The sequence below is a fragment of the Raphanus sativus genome, chromosome 6 (genome assembly GCF_000801105.2).
Source record: "Raphanus sativus cultivar WK10039 chromosome 6, ASM80110v3, whole genome shotgun sequence".
Lineage (NCBI taxonomy): Eukaryota > Viridiplantae > Streptophyta > Magnoliopsida > Brassicales > Brassicaceae > Raphanus > Raphanus sativus.
This window is the reverse complement of record NC_079516.1, coordinates 26,601,474-26,612,054: the sequence shown is the minus strand read 5'-3', so window position 1 is coordinate 26,612,054 and position 10,581 is coordinate 26,601,474. Positions and strand designations below refer to the sequence as shown.

Sequence of the window (10,581 nt, the reverse complement as noted above, 5' to 3'; positions counted from 1 at the left end):
CGATGAATTGAAGAACGACTTTAATGGAATGAATCTGTAACTGGTGGATTCCTGGATCGTTAGAGAGAAGATGAAACAACTGGTTCGTAAACCCTAGAGATTCATCCGATATCTCAGCGGCACAAAAGGAACGGGATGGAACAAAAAAAATTAAAAACGACGCGTTTCAATAGCTTAACCTTTAGTTTTGGGCTTTAGGAAACACAATAATGTCATGAAGGCAATCGCAAGCCCAAACACAATATCATCACTTTAAATGAAACGGAACGTTTTGCGTGGGTGGACACGTGTCAGCGTCAGAAAACTCGAATTTCTGACCTGACATCCTATGTGGCAGCACCAGGAGGGAGTATACCATACTTTATATATATAGATGTATTACAAACGCCAAACATGAATGCTTATGCATCATATTCGTTTGCACTATATTTTTTTAAATCTTCATCTGCTGTAACTTTTTTAAGCTTTGCATCCACCATCTTTGGCTTCAGAAGCAAAAATATGAAGATGCATTTTCTCGGAAATAGTACAACTAGTATAACTAGCACAACTTGTAAACAAATCATTGTTCAAATCAAATATTTTTGAAACTAATTATTCATGTATTTTGACACATGCAAGCAAGAAAGGTTAGATCAATATGTCTCATTGGTTCTACATCATCCACTTTTCTTACATCATTTTTATGCTGAAGTAAAAACCAAATATTACCATATTAATTACAAAGTTGTACTAGGTATAAAGGTTTAGGTGTACCAGTTATACGCGTTGTACTCAATGTATTAGTATTAATTATATTTGTTTTAGTTGTACTGGTTATATTAAATCGAGTTGCATTAGTTGTACTAGTTTGAGTTGTACTAGTTGGAGTTATACTAGTTGTACTAGTATACTCTGCGTTTTTCTTTATCATGAATATCATAAGAAAAAGATGAAATTCGACTTTAGATAAGACATAATTGGTTAAATAGCACTATGGGTTAACCGATTTTGGATAAGAAAAAGAAAATTAGTAAATATCTAAAGAAAATTTTTGATTTTATTTAAAGGGGAAAGAAACATCCATGGAGGAAGAGAAAAGGAAGAAGAAGAAGAAAAAAAAAATTAGGGTTAATAATGAGATCGGGTCGGGTTACTAGTCGGGCATGGGTCGAACTATGGATTGGCCCGGTTGGGTTTGGATGAGTGGTATGGATCTGTAAATATGTTGAAGTCCTTAGGTTTTTTTATTATTTTAGATGCTTTTTGAATTAAATTTAAATAAAAAATAAATACTAAATAGGAAGGGGTCATGATAGAATTTTTGATGTCCAAGTGTGTCACGAGAGAATTTGATTCTTTTCATGAATCACTGAAAAAGAAATGCAGATTTTTTGTTTTGTTGAAAAGAAAAAAGAGAGAAAGGATATAGACGAACTCGTAAAAAGCCCATACAGAACCTTTTAAGAGACTTTAAAACCCAAGAAAATGAAAATCCAACTGAGTCAGGGGAGGGAGGGAGGGGTCTTTTGCGCTGGAGTCTCCCTCCTGCCTTTTCAAAGCTTTGCTGTGCTTTTCTGTCCAAACGAATCATATTCCTTGCCTGCCCCTTCTTTTTCTTTTTTTTTCTTTTTGCCACAGCCCCAATCATGGCGGCGACGACTGTGTGGCAGCCCCGAGAAGATGGCCTCGCTGAGATCTTCACTCTCCTCGAACAACAGATTTCTCCTTCCTCCGTTGCTGACAAGTCTCAGATTTGGAAGCAGCTCGAGCACTTCTCTCAGTTCCCTGATTTCAATAACTATCTCGTCTTCATCCTCGTCCGCGCTGAGGTTTTCTCTCCCAGATTTCTCTACTCTTTTCTTACCGTATTGACTCAATCTACTTGTCAGGAGAGACGACTGGTCTTTAAAGTTCGGATCGTTGAAAATCTCATTCACTTATCAGACCCTATTTATTCATCTTACTTGAGATCCTGTGTCTTTAGTTTTGTCCAAGACCAGAACTTTAGATTCTGTGTGCTGTCTGTGCCCTAGTGGATTGCTTTAGTTTCTTCAGACAGAACTTTTAGTATCGGTGTTCTGTTTATCAGTATGATCTTTATTTATTCTCTGTTTCATAATTGACTTGAGGTTTACTTGTAGAGAGTAGTGAGTTGTGTCTTATCTTGAGAACTAATTTGTTTTGCATTTTAATTCTGAACATATGTTTTGCGAACTGATGTATATTTGTATGATGCATCAGGGTAAGTCCATAGGGCTTCGTCAAGCTGCTGGATTGCTGCTGAAAAACAATTTGAAGCGTGTATGGATATCTATGGTTCAAGAAAACCAAAAATACATCAAATCGGAGCTGCTGCCTTGTCTAGGAGCTGTGGACAGACATATTAGGACAACTGTTGGAACCATCATCAGTGAAATTGTTAATGTAGAGGGGGTTGCTGGATGGCTCGAGCTTTTGCCAGCTCTTGTCAGTTGTTTAGACAGTAATGATCTGAATCACATGGATGGTGCAATGGATGCATTGTCAAAGGTATGTCGCAGCTTCCAATTTCTGTTTCTTTTTGGTTCAACTTACATTTGTAATATTTATATGTCTTATTGATCAGATTTGTGAGGATATCCCTCAAGTATTGGATTCAGAAGTGCCTGGTTTAGCACAACGCCCTATCAACATTTTCTTGCCTAGGCTATATCAGGTGAACATCTCATATTGATTGTAGCATTTGCTTGCTTGGTTTTAGTTTGGTTTCTTTTTTTTACTGTTGGATTGGTTGCTGTAAGATTTTGATTTTTTACCATTCTTTTGTTTGAGCAGTTTTTCCAGTCTCCCCATGCTTCACTGAGGAAGCTTGCCTTGGGTTGTGTGAACCAATATGTCATCATAATGCCTGCTGTAAGTACTGAGAAGACTATTTGTAATCCTTTTCTATTATTGTTATTAAAGAATTGTGAATTGTAATAATCTATGTTTTGCAGGCTTTGTATAATTCTATGGATAAGTACCTTCAGGGGTTGTTTGTCCTTGCCAATGATCCTGTAGCAGAAGTCAGAAAATTAGTACGTTACTTATCTAAGCTTATGTTGATTGTTTCTTTTTAAAGTTCTTATCTCATTTTAAAGTTCTTTTGCTTATGTATAATTTCTCTTCTTCTTTGGTTTGAAAGGTCTGCGCAGCATTTGTGCATCTGACGGAAGTCCTCCCCTCGTCAATAGAGGTATTTCTCTTTGTACTTGTTATGTTTAGTGCAAGCTATTCTTCTACTCTGCATCTTATATTTCGCATCTTCACTCATTGTCTATTTCAGCCACATCTCAGGAATGTAATGGAATACATGCTACAAGTCAACAAAGACCCTGATGAAGAAGTTGCTCTTGAAGCATGTGAATTCTGGTAAAATGATGTTCTATGTGTTTGCTTGCTCTATAGATGATGGTTTTACACCTGTTTTTGACGTATGTTCTGCAGTTTCATTCCTTCCTGGCCTGTTTTTATTTGTTGTTTGGCAGGTCTGCATACTGTGATGCGCAGCTACCGACAGAGAACTTAAAAGAGTTTCTGCCACGCCTTATTCCAGTATAGTGACTCTTTCTCCTTTTCTTCCATATAGTTAGTATATTTTTTGGCAGTTAATCATTTACTCAGTGGGTGTAGTTTGAAATTTTTGTAAAATATATCTGTTTTAGGTGTTGCTCTCAAACATGGCTTATGCCGATAACGACGAGTCGCTTTTGGAGGCTGAGGTTTTTTTTTCTGTTGATATTATATGTTTCTTCACCTTTCTCAGTATATAATTGTCCATCACATTTCATATGAAAACTGTTCACTTTTGCAGGAAGATGAGTCTCAACCAGACAGAGATCAGGTGCAGTTGTTTGTACTCATGACTTATTTATTCTTAAAAAAATAGTTTCAATTTTCATTCATTTTTGCTTCTCGGACAGGATTTGAAACCTCGTTTCCATACATCAAGACTTCATGGATCAGAGGATTTTGATGACGATGTACGTGATCTACTCCTTTTAGTTCGATTTAATATGTTAATAGATGTTGCGTATGTGTGCACGGATCCCTCTTTAATGACTTATCTCTTGGTACAGGATGATGACTCGTTCAACGTGTGGAATTTAAGAAAGTGCAGTGCAGCAGCTATTGACGTTCTCTCTAATGTATTTGGAGATGAAATCCTTCCAGCACTCATGCCCCTTATTCAGGTAAATGTCATTCATCTCGGTCTTTCGAAGTAGATACAATAAACTAAACCCTGTTCTTCCAAACTGCAGGCAAAATTATCAGCTTCTGGTGATGAGGCCTGGAAAGAAAGAGAGGCTGCTGTTTTGACCCTCGGGGCTATTGCTGAAGGCTGCTTTAATGGTCTTTACCCTCTCTTGTCCGAGGCAAGTTCGTTTTTAATTTTAGATCATCTCATATATTTGATACTTCTCCCCCCAGTTCAAGTACATCAAATATGCTACTGCCTTATTTCTGCAGATCGTAGCTTTTCTTCTTCCGCTTTTAGATGATAAATTCCCTCTCATAAGAAGCATATCTTGCTGGACGCTTTCTCGATTTGGAAAGTATCTCATCCAGGTATAATTTGAACATGAGATTTGGTGCTTCAAACGGTCCTAAGATGACTCACTGCTTTTCGTTCTAGGAAATTGGCAATCCAAAGGGTTACGAGCAGTTTGAGAAAGTTCTTATGGGTCTTCTCCGCAGACTCTTGGATTCGAACAAGCGGGTCCAGGAGGCTGCATGTTCAGCTTTTGCAACTGTTGAAGAGGTACCTATTGGCCTTGGTTTTTGATATTATATGTGGATGTTGGCTTACCATGTGAATTATTTTCTATGACCATGTAGGATGCTGCTGAAGAGTTAGTCCCACACATGCAAGTAATACTGCAGCATCTAATGTGCGCCTTTGGAAAGTATCAGGTCATTAAATCCATTGCCATAATAAAAATCTTTGCTGGCTATTAGCAACTTCAAACAACTGTTTCTATACGTCTACCTAACATACAGTTTTCTTATCCCAGAGGAGGAACTTAAGAATTGTCTATGATGCTATTGGAACACTGGCAGATTCGGTTAGAGAAGATTTGAACAAGGTATAACAAGTGGGTTTGTCCAAGGTTAAGCTGTTAGCTCCTTGACTATTATTATTATTTTATGACATATATATTGGTGCTAGTATAAATTTTCAGGCCTACTCTATATTCTTCCTTATGCAGCCGGCTTATCTTGAGATCCTGATGCCTCCACTGGTCGCAAAGTGGCAACAACTTTCAAACTCAGACAAAGATCTATTTCCATTGCTGGAATGCTTCACATCTATTTCTCAGGTATGGGCTATTTGTCAAGGCCTTCGGAATATCTGTAATGTACTGAATCTGTTGCACCAGTGAAACTAAGTTCAGTAGTCCTAGTCAGTGAAGGTACCCAGGTCTTGGTAGTCTTAAGAACACTGAAAAAGTAACGTGGGGGTTGTTGGTTAGCTAAAAGGCCAAAGCTTCTTGCATTCGATTAGATTATTAGTTAAGCTTGAATCTGCTACAATTAGTAGGACATAACGATTGTGAACGTCAGAGAAGTTCATCTTGATAAGAATGGTAGACTGTATGTGTAACAAATTGTGCTTCCATCTTTCAGGCTTTAGGTGTGGGATTCGCTCCATTTGCTCAGCCTATTTTCCAGAGATGCATGGATATCATCCAACTACAACACCTCGCTAAGGTTTCATTCATAATTTTGAAATGTCATTTCATTGGAGAATTTAGAACTGTATCAACACCTTTTCAAATTTTCCTTGCCTATTTTATTACCTCAGCTGGATAAGCGTCATAGGGGCATGCACATAACTATTACAAGCCTGTGTTTTTGTTTGACTAAATCTTGGTTGTGGTGTTTGTAGGTTGATCCTGCTTCTGCTGGGGCCCAGTACGACAGAGAATTCATTGTTTGTTCTCTTGATTTGCTTTCTGGGCTTACTGAAGGGCTTGGTAGTGGGATAGAGTCTCTGGTACTGCCTTTTCTCACGCACTGAACAGCTCTTTTAGCTGCCTCTCTACGTTGTTGGTATGATTCTCAACTGGATATATTCTTAATCCATCGCTCTTTTGCAGGTTTCACCAAGTAATCTCAGGGATCTGCTTCTCAAATGTTGCATGGATGAGGCTTCTGATGTCAGACAAAGTGCTTTTGCTCTTATGGGTGATCTTGCAAGAGTAAGCTGCATATTCTTTTCTACTTTAAGTAGTGCCCAATAACAATATTAAACATAATTTCAAATCCTTTCTGGTATATAGTTGTAATACCGTTTGGATGCCACTGACAGGTATTCCCAGCTTACCTACAACCCCGCATGGTTGAGTTCCTTGAAATTGCAAGTCAGCAACTGGTTTGTATCCAAGTTTCACTCCGGTTACACAAATTCTCTTATTCTTTTGTATGATCATATCTATGGTTTGTACAGAGCGCAAACCTCATTAGAGAAAACCTTTCTGTCGCCAATAATGCTTGTTGGGCCATTGGAGAATTAGCGGTCAAGGTAATACCAAAATACTATTTTTCCTACCGAATCTTGAAGCTTTTGGTTAAAGGCACACCTGTGAATGATATGGACTCAAACTCAATGTTTCAGGTTCGTCAAGAAGTCTCACCGATTGTGACCAACGTTGTCTCTTCCCTAGGCCTAATTCTTCAGCATGGAGAGGTGACTCCAGCAGCCTACAACTTCAAGAGCCTCTTGGCCATTTCTGAGTCTATCAACTGTTGTAATTGACGACGATGCGTATTTTTTCTCTTACTTGTGAAACAGGCTGTCAATAAGTCACTAGTCGAAAACAGTGCAATTACCCTCGGGAGACTAGCATGGATTCGTCCAGACCTCGTCGCACCTCACATGGAGCACTTCATGAAGCCATGGTGCTTGGCATTGTCAACGTTTGTGAACCTTTTATGTTGGATTTAGAGTCTTTGCACTCTCAACCTCTCTGCTCCATTAAACAATTTCTTACCATACTTTTTTTTGCAGGGTACGTGATGACATTGAGAAAGAAGATGCATTTAGAGGGTTATGTGCAGTGGTATTGCTCTCTACTCTTTGGTTTGTGTTTGAAACATGCAAGTCAAGTTGATATTTACTGAGTTTTTCTCCGTAAATTCAGGTTAAAGTGAATCCATCAGGAGGTGTCAGCTCACTTGTTTTCATATGCATAGCCATTGCAAGCTGGCATGTAAGTGAGAAGAAAATCAAATGCAATTCTCGCGTAGTTAAATCCAATCTTGTTACAAAAGAAAAACGAAATGCGATCTTTTTATCACAGGAAATAAGAAGCGAGGACGTCAAAAACGAAGTCTCCCAAGTGCTGAACGGCTATAAACAGGTAATCTGTGCTGAATTTAAGTTCATCTTGTAATCATCCCAAGCACTTGCTCATGTTTAATGTCTTTTTAATTCTTCTTTTTTTTTTGGTTCAGTTGCTGGGAAACTCATGGGCGGAATGTTTGTCTGCTTTGGAACCTCCTGTTAAAGAAAGGCTTGCGAGATACGTTTGATTATACACCGGTTTGTCTCAAATCAGAGAGATGTGATCTATCTTGTTCGTTGCAAACAAAAAGATTTCACAGAGCTTGAGACACCATTTTTTTTACAAGATTTAATGAAGGGAAAAAGAGTCCCAAGAAAAAGAGAAAAACAGTACAGTCTGTGTATGTGTGGGGGCTCTTCAGATAATTTCTACGTCTGTCTTTTTTCTTTTCTTTTTATTTACCCTCTTCGAAAACGCGCTCAAGGCGGCCGATTCCGCGGCGGGGAAACGCTTGGCGGCCTCTTACCGTCCCGATTTTGGTCTGTGCGGGACAAAACTCGGATCTATAAGAAAAATTATTAGTTCTTTCATTTTAATGTAAATTTCAGTGTTATTTGATGGGTTTATCATTATTTGTTACAAACTAATAGATAAAGATAAAAGAAGAAGAAAATGAAGAAAAAGAGTTAAGTTAGTGATCAAAAATGACTGTCGTCAATATTACGTTCAGAAAAATAGTAGGTCTAAAGGAAGGAGAAGATTACAAAATTACGGTTTTAGCCTTCATTAAAAGGGAAAATAATAAAAGGCACGAAAACACCATTTTGCTATTCGAACCCGGGTAGCTACGGACTAGCAACAACTCCTTTACCAACTCAGCAAGTGAAAATCATTGTTCTGTCTTTGCAAATATATTATTTATATATTATATAAGGAATAAAGCTTAAAAACTAGGCCCCGCGTAAATCCTGAATACTCTCCAATTTTTTGTTAACTCGCTAGGCGTAGACCAGCCGCCCGACTAACGCCTAGCGTAGTTTCGAACAGAGGCCGCCAAGCGTTTCCCCGCCGATACTAGTATTTCTGCTTTTAAACGTTTTATGGTTTTGTCTCTCTTCTTTGTATGTTGTCCAACAAATGTTTATGGGTATGGATGTGGTCAGAAACTGAGTAATGTTATAACAATATGCTATGTAATTTCTGTCGACTGTTTACATGAACTTAAAGTGTGGCACTTAAAGTCGCCTAAGGATCGAATGTGTGAATATGAAAGCTTGTTAATAAAACAGTTTCTTCGTTTTATTAAACTCTTAACTTCTTGAGATCATCTTACAATATAGATCTCTATATATAGGGTCTTAGCTTAACCTATTACAATGTGATCTAGAAACTTAACATAAATCTAAATCAAGTTTTTCCTTTTTAGTTATTCAAACTTCCTTTTATGAATAACTTGTTTCCTAAGCTATCTTTGAAGCTTATCCAACATTCTCCCTTCTAAGCTTCAAGCCATCTTTGCTTAAGTCTTGAACTTGAATCAGCTCCCTCATCTCTTTGAACTTGATTCTTGCTAAAGCTTTAGTTAGAATGTCCGCTTTCTGCTTTTCTCCAGGAACATGTTCCACATCAATCTCGTCTTGCTCCACTCGTTCACGAATGAAATGAAACCTCTTGTGAATGTGTTTGCTCCTACGGTGAAACACGGGATTCTTGGCTAATGATATAGCTGACTTGTTGTCCACTCGTATCATCGTCTTCTTCATCTCTTTTCCTGTAATCTCACTTATCAAATCTTGTATCCAGACTGCCTGCTTTGCTGCTTCCGTTGCCGCCATATACTCTGCTTCACACGAGCTTAAAGACACAGTGTCTTGCTTCTGCGAGCACCAAGTGATTGGCGTTTCTCCTAGACAAAACAAGTGACCTGTCGTACTTCTTCCATCGTCCGGATCCGTGTTGTGACTACTGTCACTATATCCCACGAGATTCATTGATCCACCTTGCTCGTAATATAATCCGTACCCGACTGTTCCCTTTAAGTACCTTAGCACTTGCTTCAGTGCGTTGCCGTGAGACGTTCTTGGTGAGTGCATATATCTACTCAAGATGCCCACTGCGTAACACATATCTGGTCTTGAGTGCATAAGATATCTGAGACAGCCAATTATTCTTCGATAAAGTGTAGCATCTATCTCAGGTTCGTCGAGGCCTTTTGAGAGTTGCAGACCGAACTCCATGGGTATACATGTCGAGTTGCAGTCGTCCATTGCAGCTTCCTCCAATACTCTCCTCGCATACGCTTCTTGATTGATCATGATGGACTTTGAGCTTTGTCTTACTTCCAATCCGAGGTAGTAGGTTAGAAGACCTAAATCAGACATCTCAAAGTTCTTTGACATGTTCTTCTTAAACTCTGAGATTTCCTTTGCAGAGTCTCCGGTAATGAACAAGTCGTCAACGTAGATAGCCACGATAAGAAGCTTTCCTTTATCATCCTTTCGATAGACATAATTTTCTTTAGAACACCTCTTGAAGCCGAGTTGCTTCAAAGTTCGATCAAGCTTTATGTTCCAAGCTCGTGGAGCTTGTTTCAATCCATACAAGGCCTTGGAGAGTTTGAAAACCTTATGCTCTTCTCCCTTCTTTTCAAACCCTTCAGGCTGTGACACATAAACTTGTTCGTGTAACTCACCATGTAAGAATGCTGTCTTGACGTCTAGATGGTGAATCTCCCACTTGTTCGCAGCAGCTAACCCAATCAGGAGTCTTATGGTCTCTAATCGAGCCACTGGTGCAAACACTTCATCAAAGTCGATACCATGTTCTTGTACGTAACCTTTAGCTACGAGTCTCGCTTTGAACTTGTTGATAGATCCATCAGCGTTTCTTTTGATCTTGAAGATCCACTTGAGACCGATGATCTTTGCTCCAGCTGGCTTGTCTGTTAGTGTCCATGTCTTGTTTATGTTGATAGAATGGATCTCGTCTTCACATGCCTTCGTCCATCTTTTATCTCCCTTTGCTTCTTGGAAATTCTTTGGCTCATCATTGATAACATGAAGCAGCAGCTCACATTCTATCTCAGCAAGTAAAATGTAGTCATCTAAGTAACTAGGTTTACTTGTTTGACGAGTTGAGCGCCTTACTTCCTGTGTCGAGCTTTGATCAACTTCTTCTTCTTCGTTGTGTGTTACATCTGATTCTGCGTGTGTAACACCTGTTTCGTCTTCTTGCTGCTCTGTTTCTGCATTCGCGGTTTCTTCTTGTTGTGTGCTGGCTATAAACGGACCAT

General features: G+C 38.8%; 1 protein-coding gene across 3 annotated transcripts; it reads left to right on the top strand.

The window, feature by feature from the left end:
- Positions 1-1,494: 1,494 nt before the first annotated feature.
- Positions 1,495-7,902, top strand: LOC108812721 (transportin-1). 3 transcript variants are annotated; one of them, XM_018585057.2, is made up of 29 exons: positions 1,495-1,811; positions 2,224-2,511; positions 2,588-2,677; positions 2,797-2,874; positions 2,958-3,038; positions 3,146-3,196; positions 3,287-3,372; positions 3,489-3,555; positions 3,666-3,722; positions 3,815-3,844; positions 3,924-3,983; positions 4,080-4,193; positions 4,263-4,376; positions 4,471-4,569; positions 4,637-4,762; positions 4,840-4,914; positions 5,016-5,087; positions 5,184-5,321; positions 5,629-5,712; positions 5,891-5,998; positions 6,102-6,203; positions 6,314-6,376; positions 6,452-6,526; positions 6,620-6,691; positions 6,797-6,903; positions 7,013-7,064; positions 7,146-7,214; positions 7,305-7,364; positions 7,459-7,902. In XM_018585057.2, the coding sequence occupies exons 1-29, from the start codon at positions 1,629-1,631 to the stop codon at positions 7,534-7,536; spliced, it is 2,679 nt and encodes an 892-aa protein (XP_018440559.1). In that variant the 5' UTR covers positions 1,495-1,628; the 3' UTR covers positions 7,537-7,902. The 3 variants fall into 3 exon arrangements, with proteins under 3 accessions (XP_018440559.1, XP_018440560.1, XP_018440557.1); XM_018585058.2 differs by having other exon boundaries at positions 1,496-1,811; positions 5,211-5,321; positions 6,797-6,921; XM_018585055.2 differs by having other exon boundaries at positions 1,496-1,811; positions 6,797-6,921.
- Positions 7,903-10,581: the final 2,679 nt, after the last annotated feature.

What these genes read in the sequence shown, in the direction of transcription:
- LOC108812721 (XM_018585055.2), top strand. Translation starts at nt 1,629, where the DNA reads ATGGCGGCGACGACTGTGTGGCAGCCCCGAGAAGATGGCCTCGCTGAG. An exon ending in AGTCGCTTTTGGAGGCTGAG is followed by an intron (nt 3,723 to 3,814) that starts GTTTTTTTTTCT and finishes TCACTTTTGCAG; the next exon opens with GAAGATGAGTCTCAACCAGA. An exon ending in TGCTGAACGGCTATAAACAG is followed by an intron (nt 7,365 to 7,458) that starts GTAATCTGTGCT and finishes TTTTTGGTTCAG; the next exon opens with TTGCTGGGAAACTCATGGGC.